The 17876-nt window shown below is 47.1% G+C and overlaps 1 protein-coding gene across 1 annotated transcript in view; it reads left to right on the top strand.

The window, feature by feature from the left end:
• Positions 1-17876, top strand: part of NOL8 (nucleolar protein 8) — a 270845-nt gene that overhangs the window by 87644 nt on the left and 165325 nt on the right. The window contains exon 8 of the mRNA XM_069206675.1: positions 1003-1125. Coding sequence (XP_069062776.1) covers positions 1003-1125 — 123 coding nt within the window. The remainder of the gene's footprint in view (positions 1-1002; positions 1126-17876) is intronic.

Below are 17876 nucleotides of genomic sequence, written 5' to 3'. Positions count from 1 at the left end.
TCATGGTCCCTGGAATTGGCCCGTTCTTGTCCCAGGTAATCGGTCCAAATTGATTTAAATCCTCCAATATTCACCCATAAGGGTTGATAGGGCGTATATACTGTTGGGCCCATTGTGCTGTGTGTTGGGCAGCCTACCCAACTGACCACCTCCACTTCAAACAAATGATATGCCCTTGTGTCTTGTGCAGGGTACACTTCCACCAATCGGCTCCTGTGAAGGGGTGGGGGGGCAGGGGGATGCAGGAATGCAGAAGGACACTTACAATATGATATCAATGTATTGCAGAAGCAGAGGGGCTGGAAGAAGACAAAAGGCCCGTTGTCCGCAGGAGTGAGATAGCGTTTCGGACTAGGTCCCAAAGACGTACCGCTTAGACTTCTATAGTGCATGTAATTTATGAGGGGCAGTAAGACCCTAATTTCCGTGACTCTAGTGACAGTGAAGTAGGGCAGGAAAATATGCTGCCTTGAAGTGTCGGATGATTTACATCTAAAGGCTGGGATAATTTCTTCTTTTTATAAGATTTCTGCATAGATCTCTAGTGTTGGAACATACGGCGTAGCATAATCCCAAATGCACATGGCTGTCTACTGGTAGATTAAGCAAGCGGGTCGGTAACTCAAACTAAACACAGGATATGAAGACCAAAGATTCTTTGTGGACCATTGGTCCTCGAGCCTGTTTGATGCGATGCTATGGCACACTTTGCAAAAACGTTAGAAATTAAACTTTTCCCTTTCAGTCCCACCAGCTTTGAAAGTATTAAGCAACAACCCGTAATTTGCATGTTTATTCTGTTTGTTTGAAACCATGTGAGAGTTTTGTAGTTTGTGATGCAAATAGTGGTTCATTTTCTAACTGTTCAAGCTGTTTGCTTTTACGTGCTTTTACGTGCCTCCCTTTTTCCTGTGATAGTTTGAGCTACATATTTTTCTACAGTGAACATCTTGCCTGCTTTACTTGTTGATTGCATCATTTTAACCAATGTTTTCTGTCCAGGACTCTCAGATAGCAAACAAAGGTCGCCATATTGTGTTTGATTCCAACAGTGAAGATGAAGTCGAGATGGAAGAAAAGTCTGTTAAAACGGAAATTAAAAAACATAATACACCTCAAACAAAAGTACGTTTTGTGTGGTAAGATCAATCTTATAACTGTAAGTTGTAATGTAGTTAGTTGTGTAGTGCCAGTTTTTGCGATAAACATTGACCTTCACTAGGATATATTCATTAAAACGTGATTCAGTGCTCAAGTAGTGCTACTAGTCAGTTGTGACTTCACAGGCCATCACTATAGTTTTTTTTTATTCATTTAGAATTTTATAAAGCACTGTATATCTCCTTTCAGTCATTGCAGAGAACTGTGATTGGTGTGTTGCAATCACAACACTTGTTTTGTGGATAGTTTATCCTTACAACAAGTTTCAGCTGCATTTTCTGGTGTTGCCTGTAAAGTGCTTGTGGGTGGGTTCTGATCTTAAGCAGGTGTTTAAGGTGTTTCACAGTTTGGGAGGCCAAAAATAAACAAGCATTTTCAATGCAACGGGTCTCGCATTTGTTCGAGTTAGAGCTATTAACATTGTAAACCAAAAAAAAACGCAGCGCAATTGCGCTGCGTGGAAAATAAACAAATAAAGTAGTCTGGACTCCAGGCTGAAAACATCGAGCCTCATATGTTTTTGGTACTTAACCAGTGCTGTGTAAGTGGGATAAACACCGGAAAAGGCATGACGTATGCATGCCTTTCACAAATGAAAGCAAGCGGATTTTAAAAGGCAAGCCCACAAACCAATGTAAGTGACTGACGTGGCAAGGGCGTGGTTTTAAGCCCAAAGAGAGATTACAGAATGGACGGAGCACTTTGTGCTCGCCCATAAAAAAGACAGTTAGCACATTTCTCACAAAGAAATGTTTTAACCAAATAGTCTTGTTCTCTGTAGCAGTTTATGGGAAGGTTTTTTTTTTTCAAGAAAATCTGTATATTTTTATGCCATGAATGATTGTTGAGTCCTTAATTAAAAAACAATGCTATGTGAGCTATTGTTGGATTATTTGCAAAGCTGCATGGAATGCCAAAGTCAGTTCTTGCGAATTAACTTCCTTTATTTCAACGTTGATAAGGAGTGTACAATTATGTGATCAAACTGATAACCATAAAACTATGATTGCCAAAGTAGGAAGTATATAATACTGAGTAAACTTAGCTCTTGATGGATTCCAGAGTTCATTTAAAGCAAGCATTCCGCTCTCTTACAAATCCTGTGTTACTCTAGTTGTATGAGAAAATGCTTACCATACCGTCATATTCTTCTTCCCAAGGTACAGTAAGCATGAGTTTTTTTCTCATCAATTTTTTTGCCTCTTAGGAACTTGTTACCCACCATATTATTGCCGATATTAACATACGCTGTCTTTCATTGGTTATCTGAGAGTGCCTGTTTCCTGAAAGAGACCCAGTTTAGATTGACCACAAGTTCTCACCCTAAACATGAAAATACATTTACCACCATGTGGGACTTAAGCTTGGATATACATTATTCTGAGCTTTGTGTTGTGTGGTTAAATGAACAGGTTTTGATTTTGAAACACTGCTTTATAGCAAATGCTGATCCATGTGTTGGGTCAAGACTGCATTGTTGGAGTGCAGCACTATGGACATTTATCAAGGCCTTACTCACGGCAAACCATGCTAATTTCAAATGTTTTTCTAAAGAGCTAATACATATATTACATGAAACAGCGATAAAAACACCATTGTTGAATTGCTTTAGCTGAGGGTGGAATCACTGCATTCCTGATAGAGGCCATATGTAACTGTAGGAGTATATTGTTAATGCATCCTCTTTAGCAAGTGCATTAATATTCTTTTCTCTCACATTTGCGGAAAGGTTATCCACAAGTTTACTCTGTTTAGAAAATTGTGACTTAATAAATGCTAAATGAGTTGAGCCTTCCATGGCTATTGTATACATCAGTACCGGCAGATAATTCAGGTGCTGTTTGTCACTGCTGGTGCTTTCTTTAATGGCATACTTGAGATCCGTGAAAATGCGTATCTACTTATCTGATTGAGACTTATAGACCCCGATTCCTTACCTTAGAATTATGCCCAGGTGTCCGACTGGATCTGGAAATTTTGTAGCAGTACCCCTGCGCTCCAATAGACTGCAACATTCGGCTCTGTGTCAGCATCGTCCGCGCTGGAAGTGACTACGTGGTACCTTTATAGGCACCACCTCGGCACACTTATGTCCTTTCTTTCCTTTTCATGCCATATAGTGGAGATGTGTGGAGAGCTACCCCTCAGTCAATGCCGGTTCCACCTCATCCAGAGCCATGCATTCCAGGTTGGAGCCAGGACCTTTTGTCTTTGACAGGCTGGGAATGAATGGGAGAGGAATGGCGACCCTGATGAATATTGCCGCCCTTCTGATGATACAGAGGGCACCTAGTATGGGGATCTGGAGGAAGTGAGTGGGTTAGACACCTCATCTGACACTGCCTTGGTCTCCCCTTCTACTTTGGCTACGGAGGAAGGGGTCTCCTTTGCTGTGGTTGTGAGTAGGGCAGCTGAAGACTTTGACAGAGGTACTTCAGCCGTACCCTCTGAACTCTTGCTCCCCTTTTAATAAAGACCTTACTGACGTCCTCCTCAGGGCGTGGTCTAACTCCTGCACAGGGCTTCTGAGCACAGTACAATTGTCAGCTGGCACCGCCCCACTCCAGGGACTCCAGTTTCCTCACTCAGCAACCCACTCCAGAGAGCTTGGTTGTCCAGGCTTCCACTTCCAGAATAAACCCTGGTGCATTCCTTCGGCTCCACCGGATAGGAAATCCAGGAAGCTGGATACCTTTGCCAAAAGAATGTTCTCTTCTTCTGCCAGTCTAACACTGAGGTCAGTGAACACCGCTTAGCTCTTGGGCCGTTACTCCCATACGATCTGGGACTCAGTCGAGCGAGTGCTGCCAATGATCTTGAAGGAGGCCCGAGACATACTCTCTCAGGCTATTGCCAGTCGGAGAAATGCAGCAAAGTTCGCCACTCATTGTGGTCTGGAAACAAGCGAGAGCATATTATTTGCTGGTGCCCCTTCCATGCCTGCCTGAGGACTATATCCTTTCCTGAAAATGTCAAAACGTCGCTTATGGACATGCCCTTTGATGGCTCTCGTCTCTTTCGAGATGAGGCAGACTTAGCACTAGATCATTTTAAGGACTTCTGGGCTATGATCAGGTCCTTGGGCCGCTATATGGCCCCTCGCCACCCCCATCTACCTTTCACCCCTTTCATGGCCATGGAAGGGGTTTTTAACTACGTCAATACCCTCCCAGTTCCAGCAAGCTTCCACATCTTTTCGTGGCTGAGGATGCGGTTTCCATAGACAACCTGGGACAGGTAGCCAGAGGTTGGGCCACTCCATCACTCCCCCAGCAGCCACAGCCTCCTAGACCCTTTAGTTTGCCCTCCTGCCATCTTGGACATCCAGTGGAGGAGGATACAGCATCATCAGTTCCACTGGGGGTCAATAACATCAGACCGTTGGGTACTACAGGTTGTACAAAGAGGCTACTCCATCCCCTTTGTGCTACTCCTCCACCCATGTCACCACTTACCACCGGTTGATGGAGGACCATCTTCCCTTACTCCATCAGGAAGAATTGACTGTCTTGGCCAAGGCAGGTAAAGAGGAGGTGCTGGCATTAGAAGTAGATCTTGGTTGCTATTCCTCTGTTTTCTGGTTCCTAAGAAGGACAGAGGTCTTTGTCCTATATTAGACCTGCGCCTTCTCAATCTCTTCCTCAAACAGGAGAAATTTAAAATGCTCAGGCTCGCTCAAGTTCCTTTGCCCTGGACCTGGGAGACTGGATGATAGCACTGGACTTGCAGGATGCATAGTTTAATTTCCCCGTTCTGCCCGCCGACAGATGTTCCTGACAGTTCACGGTGAGCCACAAGCACTTTTAGTTTGCAGGGCTTTCCTTCAGCCTTACCAGCACCCCTCAGGTGTCCAACAAGATGATGGCCATGGCTGCAGCACACCTGCGGAGGTCTGGGGTTCCAGTCTTCTACCTTGACAATTGGCTGTTGAAGGCAGGCTCACCCAAGGTAGTTGTCTCCAGACTATGGCGAACCTCCTGCACTGCCTGGGGTTCACTATCAACGTGCCAAAGTCACACCTGACTCCTTATCTTCCCCAATGGTGAGTCCAGGATATACAAGATATGATACTGATGTTTCAGCCTGTATTGTGTGTTTCGGTGAGAAGGACTCGGAGGTTGCTGAGCCTCATAGTCTCCTGTTTCCGGCTGGTAACGCATGCGTGAAGGCATATACAGACTCTGCAGTAGGGCTCAAAGTTCCACTGGGCGCAGCATTAGGGCAATCTTTCCGACATGGTCCAGATCTTACACAATCACCATGAGGTACTGCAAAAGGGCAGAGCTGGTTGGTGGTCGTGGACCCTTGTCAAGAGGCGCTGCATCTCTGGACATGGCTGGAACACCAGGGCAGACTCTCTGATCGCCAGGGCAGACAAATTCAGCTGTAGATGACTAGTGGATCACGAATAGCATCTTCTTCCGGTGATGGTGCAAGACCTCTCCTAAGAGGGAGGAGAGCCTTGGTTAAATCTGTTCACCTCTGCCATGAACACTCAATGTCAGCAGTTCTGGGCACTGAAGTTTCCAAGGCAGTGCTTGTTCAGAGATAATTTTCATCTCGAGTGGAGCTCCGGCCTCTGGTACGCCTTTTCACCAATACCACTCATGCCCAGAGTTCTCAAGAAGATGAGCGACAACTGGGCCCAAGTTATTCTTGTTGCTCTGGATTGGGTACAGACAGTCTGGTATCTTGAGGTGTTGAGCATGAGCATTTGTCCTGTGGTCAAGCTGCCTCTTTAGGAGGATCTTCTGTTGCAACAGCAGGGAAGGGTTCTGCACCCGAACCTGCATACTCTACACCTTCATGTTTGGAAATTGAGCAGCGACAGTTGACAGCCTTCGACCTTCCTCCCAAAGTCTGTGATGTTATTTTGGTACCCAGGCATCCCTCCACTAAATCATTATACACCTGCTGCTGAGCCAAATTTGTGGCATCATGTGTATCTAAAATCACTGATTCCCCATCTGCACCTCTTTTTCAGGTCTAATTGTTTGTTCTTTCTTTCACCAAGTAAGGCTCTGCTGTGGGCACTGCTAAGAGCTATCTTTTAGCCATTTCTGCAGTTTCCGGACCAACTTTCCTTATTTAAGCCACCCTTTGTGACAATATCTTTCTAGGGTTTGCAACACGTTTTCCCCCAGACCATCCATCATGCCCCAGTGGGACTTGAACCTGGTCCTCATGTTTCTGATGTGTGTGGCTTTTGAGCCATTGCAAAATAGACCTAATTGATTATTAACCATCAAGACTGGCTTTCTGGTGGCTATTACATCTGCCAGCAGGGTCAGCGTGGTGCAGTCTCTCTCAGTGCACCCGCCTCACACTACTTTTTACTCTGACAAACTAGTTCTCCAGACATGTGCTTCCTTCCTACCAAATGTAGTCACTCCTTTCCATGTAGGCCTGACGATCACCATGCTTATGTTTTTTTTTGCCCCGCCTCATTTTTCTAGGGAAGACGAGAGTCTCCAGTGTAAGGATCCTAAAAGAGCATTGTGGTTCTACCTTGACCGCACAAAAGTATTCTGGATGGATGACTGTAGGAAGTTGGCTCTGTATGTGCTATTTCAAAGTAAGGAATAGCATGCACAGAGTCCAAGGGTTCCCCTTAGAGGTAAGATAGTGGCAAAAAGAGATAATACTAATGCTCTATTTTGTGGTAGTGTGGTCGAGCAGTAGGCTTATCCAAGGAGTTGTGTTAAGCATTTGTTGTACATACACACAGGCAATAAATGAGGAACACACACTCAGAGACAAATCCAGGCCAATAGGTTTTGTTCTAGAAAAATATATGTTTGATGGCATCTGTCGCTGTAGATACACATGGTCTGCATTAGCTCGCCATCTGGTGTTGGGTCGGAGTGTTACAAGTTGTTTTTCTCCGAAGAAGTGTTTTCGAGTCACTGGACCGAGTGGCTCCTCTTTCTGTGCTCATTGCGCATGGGCGTCGACTCCATCTTCGATTGTTTTCTTTCCGCCATCGGGTTCGGACGTGTTCCTCTCGCTCCGAGTTTCGGAACGGAAAGATAGCTGAAAACGGAAGATTTTCGACGGTATCGTTGCGATCCGGTTCGAGATAAACACATACGACAACGCATTGAACATCGAAGCGCTTCGGTGCCCTTCGGGGTAGATTTTGGCACACCGTCGGGGCCTAGTCGGCCCGACCGCGTGGAGAACAACGCCGATGGAACGGACCCCGTTTCGATTCTGCCCTGAATGCCACAACAAATATCCTTATACGGACCAACACTCGGTCTGTAACCTGTGCCTGTCACCCGAGCACAGCGAAGAATCCTGTGAGGCCTGTCGGGCGTTCCGGTCCCGAAAAACTCTGCGCGACCGTCGAGCGAGAAGACTGCAGATGGCGTCCACGCCAAAAGAGCATCGACAGTTCGAGACAGAAGAGGAACAGGAGGAATCCTTTTCCATCCAGGATTCAGACTCCGACGAACTCGACCATCCAAAAACAGTGAGTAAGACGTCGAGATCAGAAATTAAAAAAGGCAAAAAGGCCCAGGGGACGCCACTGCCAACCGGCCATGGCTCAACCCAAATTCACGGTGACCAACAATCGGCACCGAAAAAGGCCCATTCAGTGTCGAGATCGTCCGACTCCGGTCGAGACACCGGCACGCAGCCTCCTCGGGACCGAGAGAGTGCTAAAGAGAAGCATCGACACCGAGAGTTCGGTGTCGACACGGATCGACGCCGAGACAGTGGCGCCGAAGATCATAGAGGCCAAGATTTTTCGGCACAAAAGAAGAGGAAGGTTACCTCGGAGCCGAAAACACAAACAACAGGGTTTTCGGAGCCGAAAAAAGCACCAACAGACCCAGTTTCAGGCTCCTATACTGAAGAACTTTCTATGTCTTCACAAATGAAAAGACACAGATTCGAACAGGAACTGCAATCCACTGAAGTGGATCACACGCAGAAGCGTATCTTTATTCAGCAGGGGACAGGGAAGATCAGTACCCTTCCACCTGTCAAAAGAAAGAGAACACTTCAGTTTGTAGCACGAGAGGCTCCTCAGCAACAAACAGCAAAGACGGTAACACCTCCTCCCTCGCCTCCACCTGTAACTCCGGCTTCACCAACTTACACCCCGTCACATTCGCCAGCTCACACCGCCATGAGCCACGACGACCAAGATCAAGACGCGTGGGACTTGTACGATGCACCAGTGTCTGATAACAGCCCAGACACATACCCAACTAGGCCATCACCACCTGAGGACAGCACAGCCTATTCACAAGTGGTGGCTAGAGCAGCTCAGTTCCATAATGTGGAACTACACTCTGAACAAGTAGAGGATGACTTTTTATTTAACACCCTCTCCTCCACCCACAGCTCCTACCAAAGCCTGCCTATGCTCCCAGGCATGCTTCGCCATGCAAAGGAGATCTTCAAAGAGCCAGTCAAAAGCAGGGCAGTAACGCCTAGAGTGGACAAAAAATATAAGGCGCCTCCTACGGACCCTGTATTCATCACCTCTCAGCTGCCACCAGATTCTGTGGTGGTAGGGGCTGCCAGAAAACGGGCAAATTCACACACTTCTGGGGATGCACCTCCCCCAGATAAAGAAAGCAGAAAGTTTGATGCAGCCGGGAAGAGGGTCGCTGTCCAGGCAGCAAACCAGTGGTGCATCGCAAACTCACAAGCGCTGCTAGCGCGATACGACAGAGCCCACTGGGATGAGATGCAGCATCTCATTGAACATCTCCCAAAAGATCTACAAAAAAGAGCAAAACAGGTTGTTGAAGAAGGTCAAAACATTTCCAACAATCAAATACGCTCCTCTATGGATGCAGCAGACACAGCCGCAAGGACCATTAATACGTCGGTTACCATCCGTAGGCACGCATGGCTCAGAACGTCTGGATTCAAGCCAGAAATTCAGCAGGCAGTACTTAACATGCCAGTAAACGAAAAAATGCTGTTCGGTCCGGAGGTCGACACAGCCATAGAAAAGCTCAAAAAGGACACTGACACTGCCAAGGCCATGGGCGCACTCTACTCCCCGCAGAGCAGAGGATCTTATACCACCTTCCGCAAAACACCTTTTAGAGGAGGGTTTCGGGGTCAGGCCACACAAGCCAGTACCTCACAGTCCGCACCGTCCACCTACCAGGGACAGTACAGGGGAGGCTTTCGGGGCCAGTATAGAGGAGGGCAATTCCCTAGGAATAGAGGAAGATTTCAAAGCCCCAAAACCACTACCAACAAGCAGTGACTCACACGTCACTCACCCCCCCCCACACAACACCAGTGGGGGGAAGGATAGGTCAATATTACGAAGCATGGGAGAAAATAACTACAGACACATGGGTCCTAGCAATTATCCAACATGGTTATTGCATAGAATTCCTGCAATTCCCTCCAGACATACCACCAAAATCACAAAATGTATCAAAACACCATTCACAGCTTCTAGAGATAGAAGTTCAAGCACTACTGCAAAAAAATGCAATAGAATTAGTACCAAGCACACAAATAAACACAGGAGTTTATTCACTGTACTTCTTGATACCAAAAAAGGACAAAACACTGAGACCAATTCTGGACCTCAGAGTAGTAAACACATTCATCAAATCAGACCACTTTCACATGGTCACACTACAAGAAGTGTTACCATTGCTCAAAAAACACAACTACATGACAACCCTAGACCTCAAAGACGCATATTTCCATATACCAATACATCAATCACACAGAAAATATCTAAGGTTTGTATTCAAAGGAATACATTACCAATTCAAAGTATTGCCTTTCGGTTTAACAACCGCTCCAAGGGTATTCACAAAATGCCTAGCAGTAGTCGCTGCACACATCAGAAGGCAGCAAATACATGTATTCCCGTATCTAGACGACTGGCTAATCAAAACCAGTTCGCTCACACAATGCTCAAACCACACAAATCAAGTCATACAAACCCTCTACAAACTAGGGTTCACCGTCAACTTTGCAAAATCAAACATTCAGCCAAGCAAAGTACAGCAATATCTAGGAGCCATAATAGACACGACAAAAGGAGTAGCAACGCCAACTCCACAAAGAATTCACAATTTCAACAGAGTCATTCAACACATGTCTCCAAATCAAACAATACAAGCAAGAACAATACTACAGCTCCTAGGCATGATGTCCTCATGCATAGCCATTGTCCCAAACGCAAGACTGCACATGAGGCCCTTACAACAATGCCTAGCCTCACAGTGGTCTCAAGCACAGGGTCACCTTCTAGATCTGGTGTTAATAGACCGCCAAACTTACCTCTCGCTTCTATGGTGGAACAGTATAAATTTAAACAAAGGGCGGCCTTTCCAAGACCCAGTGCCACAGTACGTAATAACAACAGATGCTTCCATGACAGGGTGGGGAGCACATCTCAATCAACACACCATAAGAGGACAATGGAACATACATCAAACAAAACTGCATATAAATCATCTAGAATTATTAGCAGTTTTTCAAGCACTAAAAGCTTTCCAACCAATCATAACCCACAAATACATCCTTGTCAAAACAGACATGACAACGATGTATTATCTAAACAAACAAGGAGGAACACATTCAACGCAGTTAAGCTTATTAGCTCAAAACATATGGAAGTGGGCAATCCACCATCAAATTCGCCTCATAGCACAGTTTATTCCAGGGATCCAGAATCAACTGGCAGACAATCTCTCTCGAGATCACCAACAAGTCCACGAATGGGAAATCCACCCACAAATTCTGAACACCTACTTCACACTCTGGGGAACACCTCAGATAGACTTATTTGCAACAAAAGAGAACGCAAAATGCCAAAACTTCGCGTCCAGATACCCACACAAGCAATCCCAAGGCAATGCCCTATGGATGAACTGGTCAGGAATATTTGCTTACGCTTTTCCTCCTCTCCCTCTCCTCCCTTATCTAGTGAACAAATTGAGTCAAAACAAACTCAAACTCATTTTAATAGCACCAACGTGGGCAAGACAACCCTGGTACACAACACTGCTAGATCTTTCTGTAGTACCCCACATCAAACTGCCGAACAAACCAGATCTGTTAACGCAACACAACCAACAGATCAGACACCCAGATCCAGCATCGCTGAATCTAGCAATCTGGCTCCTGAAATCCTAGAATTCGGACACTTACAACTTAGCCAAGAGTGTATGGAGGTCATAAAGCAGGCCAGAAGGCCATCCACTAGACACTGCTACGCAAGTAAGTGGAAAAGATTTGTTTGTTACTGCCATCATAATCAGATACAACCACTAGACGCAACTCCAAAACATAAAATAAATTACTTGCTCCATTTACAAAAAGCAAGGCTAGCCTTCTCTTCTATTAAAATACACCTTGCAGCAATATCTGCATACCTGCAGACTACCTATTCAACTTCCTTGTATAGGATACCAGTCATCAAAGCATTCATAGAAGGTCTTAAAAGAATTATACCACCAAGAACACCACCTGTTCCTTCATGGAACCTAAACGTGGTCCTAACAAGACTCATGGGCCCACCTTTCGAACCCATGCACTCTTGCGGAATACAATTCCTAACCTGGAAAGTTGCCTTTCTCATCGCCATTACATCTCTGAGAAGAGTAAGTGAAATTCAAGCGTTCACAACACAGGAACCTTTTATACAAATACATAAAAATAAGGTCGTCCTACGACCTAATCCAAAATTTTTACCAAAAGTTATTTCACCGTTCCATCTAAATCAAACGGTAGAACTACCTGTTTTTTTCCCACAGCCAGATTCTGTGGCTGAAAGAGCACTACATACATTAGATGTCAAAAGAGCATTAATGTACTACATTGACAGAACAAAGAACATCAGAAAGACTAAACAGCTATTTATTGCATTCCAAAAACCTCATGCAGGTAACCCAATATCAAAACAAGGTATAGCCAGATGGATTGTTAAATGCATCCAAATCTGCTACCTTAAAGCAAAAAGACAACTGCCCATTACTCCCAGGGCACATTCAACCAGGAAAAAAGGTGCTTCAATGGCCTTTTTAGGAAACATCCCAATGCATGAAATATGTAAGGCAGCCACATGGTCTACGCCTCACACATTCACCAAACACTACTGTATAGATGTGCTATCCGCACAACAAGCCGCAGTAGGTCAAGCTGTATTAAGAACTCTATTTCAGACAACTTCTACTCCTACAGGCTAATCCACCGCTTATGGGGAAATAACTGCTTACTAGTCTATGCAGACCATGTGTATCTACAGCGACAGATGCCATCGAACTGAAAATGTCACTTACCCAGTGTACATCTGTTCATGGCATCAGTCGCTGAGATTCACATGGGCCCACCCACCTCCCCGGAAGCCTGTAGCAGTTCAGAAGTTACCTTCAATTTTGTACATTTGTATATATATTATTTAAACCTTTAATAGGTACATACTTACACATTTCATTGCGCGGGCACTATTACTATAGTACAACTCCTACCTCACCCTCTGCGGGGAAAACAATCGAAGATGGAGTCGACGCCCATGCGCAATGAGCACAGAAGGAGGAGGCACTCGGTCCAGTGACTCGAAAACACTTCTTCGAAGAAAAACAACTTGTAACACTCCGACCCAACACCAGATGGCGAGCTAATGCAGACCATGTGAATCTCAGCGACTGATGCCACGAACAGATGTACACTGGGTAAGTGACATTTTAATTTCTTAGTTTATTTTAAGAACCACAGGTTCAAATTCTACATGTAATATCTCATTTGAAAGGTATTGCAGGTAGGTACTTTAGGAACTTTCAACAATTACACTAGCATTTATACTTTTTACATAAAACACATTTAGCTGTTTTAAAAGTGGACACAGTGCAATTTTCACAGTTCCTGGGGGAGGTAAAGTATTGTTAGTTTTCACAGGTAAGTAAGTCACTTACAGGTTTCAGTTTTTGGTCCAAGGTAGCCCACCGTTGGGGGTTCAGAGCAACCCCAAAGTTACCACACCAGCAGCTCAGGGCCGGTCAGGTGCAGAGGTCAAAGAGGTGCCCAAAACACATAGGCTTCAATGGAGAGAAGGGGGTGCCCCGGTTCCAGTCTGCCAGCAGGTAAGTACCCGCGCCTTCAGAGGGCAGACCAGGGGGGTTTTGTAGGGCACCGGGGGGGACACAAGTCAGCACAAAAAGTACACCCTCAGCAGCGCGGGGGCGGCCGGGTGCAGTGTGCAAACACGCGTCGGGTTTTCAATGGTTTTCAATGAGAGACCAAGGGGTCTCTTCAGCGGTGCAGGCAGGCAAGGGGGGGGGCTCCTCGGGGTAGCCACCACCTGGGCAAGGGAGAAGGCCTCCTGGGGGTCACTCCTGCACAGGAGTTCCGTACCTTCAGGTGCTGGGGACTGCGGGTGCAGGGTCTTTTCCAGCCGTCGGGAAATGGAGTTCAGGCAGTCGCGGTCAGGGGGAGCCCCGGGATTCCCTCTGCAGGCGTCGCTGTGGGGGCTCAGGGGGGACAACTTTGGTTACTCACGGTCTCGGAGTCGCCGGAGGGTCCTCCCTGAGGTGTTGGTTCTCCACCCGTCGAGTTGGGGTCTCCGGGTGCAGTGTTGCAAGTCTCATGCTTCTTGCGGGGAGTTGCAGGGGGTCTTTAAATCTGCTCCTTGAAACAAAGTTGCAGTTCTTTTGGAGCAGTACCGCTGTCCTCGGGAGTTTCTTGGTCTCTTGGAAGCAGGGCAGTCCTCTGAGGATTCAGAGGTCGCTGGTCCTGGAGAAAGCGTCGCTGGAGCAGGGTTCTTTAGAAGGCAGGAGACAGGCCGGTAGGACTGGGGCCAAAGCAGTTGGTGTCTTCTTTCTTCTTCTGCAGGGGTTTTCAGCTCAGCAGTCTTCTTCTTCGGTAAGTTGCAGGAATCTAAATTCTTAGGTTCAGGGGAGCCATTAAATACTAAATTTAAGGGCGTGTTTAGGTCTGGGGGGTTAGTAGCCAATGGCTACTAGCCCTGAGGGTGGGTACAAGTAAGAAAAGTTAGAGTCACTTCAGCTCAGGACACCTTAGGGTCTGTCCTGACTGACCAGTGACTCCTCCTTGTTATTCTCATTATTTTCTCCGGCCTTGCCGCCAAAAGTGGGGGCCGTGGCCGGAGGGGGCGGGCAACTCCACTAGCTGGAGTGTCCTGCGGTGCTGGCACAAAGGGGTGAGCCTTTGAGGCTCACCGCCAGGTGTGACAGTTCCTGCCTGGGGGAGGTGTTAGCATCTCCACCCAGTGCAGGCTTTGTTACTGGCCTCAGAGTGACAAAGGCACTCTCCCCATGTGGCCAGCAACATGTCTCGGTTGTGGCAGGCTGCTGGAACCAGTCAGCCTACACAGATAGTCGGTTAAGGTTTCAGGGGGCACCTCTAAGGTGCCCTCTGGGGTGTATTTTACAATAAAATGTACACTGGCATCAGTGTGCATTTATTGTGCTGAGAAGTTTGATACCAAACTTCCCAGTTTTCAGTGTAGCCATTATGGTGCTGTGGAGTTTGTGTAAAACAGACTCCCAGACCATATACTCTTATGGCTACCCTGCACTTACAATGTCTAAGGTATTGCTTAGACACTGTAGGGGCACAGTGCTCATGCACTGGTGCCCTCACCTATGGTATAGTGCACCCTGCCTTAGGGCTGTAAGGCCTACTAGAGGGGTGACTTATCTATACCTGCATAGGCAGTGAGAGGCTGGCATGGCACCCTGAGGGGAGTGCCATGTCGACTTACTCGTTTTGTTCTCACCAGCACACACAAGCTGGCAAGCAGTGTGTCTTTGCTGAGTGAGGGGTCTCCAGGGTGGCATAAGACATGCTGCAGCCCTTAGAGACCTTCCTTGGCATCAGGGCCCTTGGTACCAGGGGTACCACTTACAAGGGACTTATCTGGATGCCAGGGTGTGCCAATTGTGGAATCAAAAGTACAGGTTAGGGAAAGAACACTGGTGCTGGGGCCTGGTTAGCAGGCCTCAGCACACTTTCAATTCAAAACATAGCATCAGCAAAGGCAAAAAGTCAGGGGGTAACCATGCCAAGGAGGCATTTCCTTACAACGACCAACTCTTCACAGAGTAGATCAGGGCCAAGAAAGGGAAGGCTGTCCAGAAATTATCTATCTCCAGATGAATGAATGGCTAAAATGCAGCCACATGAGATCTTGCGCGCTCATTCGACCAGAGCCAAAGCTGTGACAGTTGCATTAGCTTGCGGAGTTCCATTCCAGAATATCTGTCAGGCTGCAATGTAGGCTTTATTGCACATGTTAACGAACCATTACTGCCTGAATAATCGGGACAATCAGGATGGGCTTTTTGCCCATTTGGTCCTGCAGGACTTCCGGGTCTAAGTTGGGTTTACAAACCCACCTCTGGGGAGAGGTTCATTGGGTATGTATTCTCAGGTAAGGAATCTGTGGCTAGAAGTCTCTTATCAGATGAATAAGTGACTTACCTTCAGTATGATTAAAGGATGAGATCAGACTTACTCCTTACAGAGGACCTAGAAATTCACATTAGTGGTCAGCTTTCATCGTGGCTCAGTGCTGTAGGAAAGTTCCCCTTTTTGACATGGTCACCCCCACCTTTTGCTTGGTACATGATGCAATTTTGACTGAAATGAACTCGGTTCTTACTAAACAGGTCCCCAGGGTCAGATCTCTTTTCCTAAAACTGCAATAGTTCCCCAATTGGCAGGACCTTTATCCCCCCTGTAAGTCTCTAGTAAATGGTACCCCTGGTACCTATGGCATGGGCACCAGAGAGGGTCCCCAAGGGCTGCAGCATGAATTGTGCCATCCTTAGGGACCCCTCACCCAGCACATGCATACTGCTATTAAAGGCTGTGCATCTTAGTGGAAGGGATAGCCTCTCTCAGCCTCTGGAAATGCTTTGAATGGCACAGATGATGCCCTCCTTGCATAAGCCAGTCTACACCGTTTTAGGGAACCCCCCGCCCCTGCTCTGGCGTGAAACTGGACAAAGGAAAGGGGAGTGACCACTCCCCTGTCCATCACCACCCCAGGGGTGGTGCCCAGAGCTCCTCCATTGTGCCCCAGACCTTTGCCATCTTGTTTCCAGAGGTGTGAGGGCACTCTGGAGGCCTCTTTGTGACCAGTGCCAGCAGATGATGTCAGAGACCCCTCCCGATAGGTGCTTACCTGACTAGGTGGCCAATCCTCCTCTGAGGGCTATTTAGGGTCTCTCCAGTGGGCTTTTCCTCAGATAACGACTTGCAAGAATCCAGCAGGACTCCTCTGCACTTATCTCTTCTACTTTTGCCAAGGATCGACCGCTGACTGCTCCAGAATGTCTGCAAAACTGCAACAAAGTAGCCAAAAGACTACCAGCGACATGGTAGCGCCTAACCCTGCCGGCTTTCTCGACTGTTTCCTGGTGGTGCATGCTCTGGGGACTGCCTGCCTTCACCCTTCACTGGAAGCCACAAAAAAATCCCCAGTGGGTCAACGGAATCTTCCCCCTGCTTCAGCAGGCACCTAACTTAAGCTTCACCGGTACTCTGGGAACCCTCTCATCCTGACGAGCATAGCCCCTGGAACAGAGGTGGTGGACCCAAGTGACCCACACTGTCCAGTGGTCCACCTGTCCAAATTTGGAGGAGGTAAGTCCTTGCCGACCCTCTCCAGAAAGTTATCCTGTGCACCGCGTGAACTGCAGCTACAAGGGCTTCTGTGCACATTTCCAAGAAATCCTGCATGCACAGCCGAGCCTAGGTCCCCAGCACTCTGTCCTGCGATCCTCAGCTCCCTGAGTTGATCTCCGGTGTTGTGGGACCTCCTTTTGCAGTTTTGAGACAACCGCCGTGTTCAGTCTTCTTGAACCCGTGTTCAAAGACTTCTGTGGGTGCTTCCTACTTGCGCGTGGTCTCTCTACGTTGCTGAGGGCCCCCTCTGTCTCCACTCCCAATTGGCGACATCCTGGTCCTTCCTTGGCCCGGGCCGCACCCTTTTTCTCCAACCGTGACTCTTGCAGCTAGCAAGGCTTGTTTGGGGTATTTTGTCAAGGAAACACTTCTGCATCCTCCAGCACGCCGTGGGACATCTTCTGCACGAAGAAGGATTTCCTATCTCCTTTTGTTGTTGCAGAATCTTCAGCTTCTTCCCATCGGAGGCAGCCATTTTGCACCTTCATCCGGGGTTTAGTGGGCTCCCCCGGCCCCCACCCCCCCCCCCCCCCAACGGACACTTTGGCAACTCTTGGACTTGGTCCCCTTCCTTTGCAGGTCCTCAGGTCCAGCAATCCATCTTCAGTGCTTTGCAGTCTGTTGTGGTCTTTGCAAAATCCCTCATCACGACTTTAGTGTGTTTCTGGGGAAATAGTAGTACTTTACTCCTACTTTGCAGGGTCTTGGGGTGGGGTATCTTGGACACCCTTAGTGTTTTCTTACACTCCCAGCGACCCTATACACACTACACTAGCCTAGGGGTCCATTCGTGTTTCGCATCCCACTTTCTTAGTATATGGTTTGTGTTGCCCCTAGGCCTATTGCATCCCGTTGTATTCTACAATGTTTGCACTACTTTCTGCCTGTTTTACTTACCTGATTTGGTTTGTTGTGTATATTTTGTGTATGTTACTTACCTCCTAAGGGAGTATATCCTCTGAGATATTTTTGGCACATTGTCACTAAAATAAAGTTCCTTTATTTTTAGTAACACTGAGTATTGTCTTTCTTATGATATAGTACCTATATGATGTAAGTGGTAT

The sequence above is a fragment of the Pleurodeles waltl genome, chromosome 9 (genome assembly GCF_031143425.1).
Source record: "Pleurodeles waltl isolate 20211129_DDA chromosome 9, aPleWal1.hap1.20221129, whole genome shotgun sequence".
NCBI lineage: Eukaryota > Metazoa > Chordata > Amphibia > Caudata > Salamandridae > Pleurodeles > Pleurodeles waltl.
This window is presented reverse-complemented; position numbering and strand designations above follow the sequence as displayed.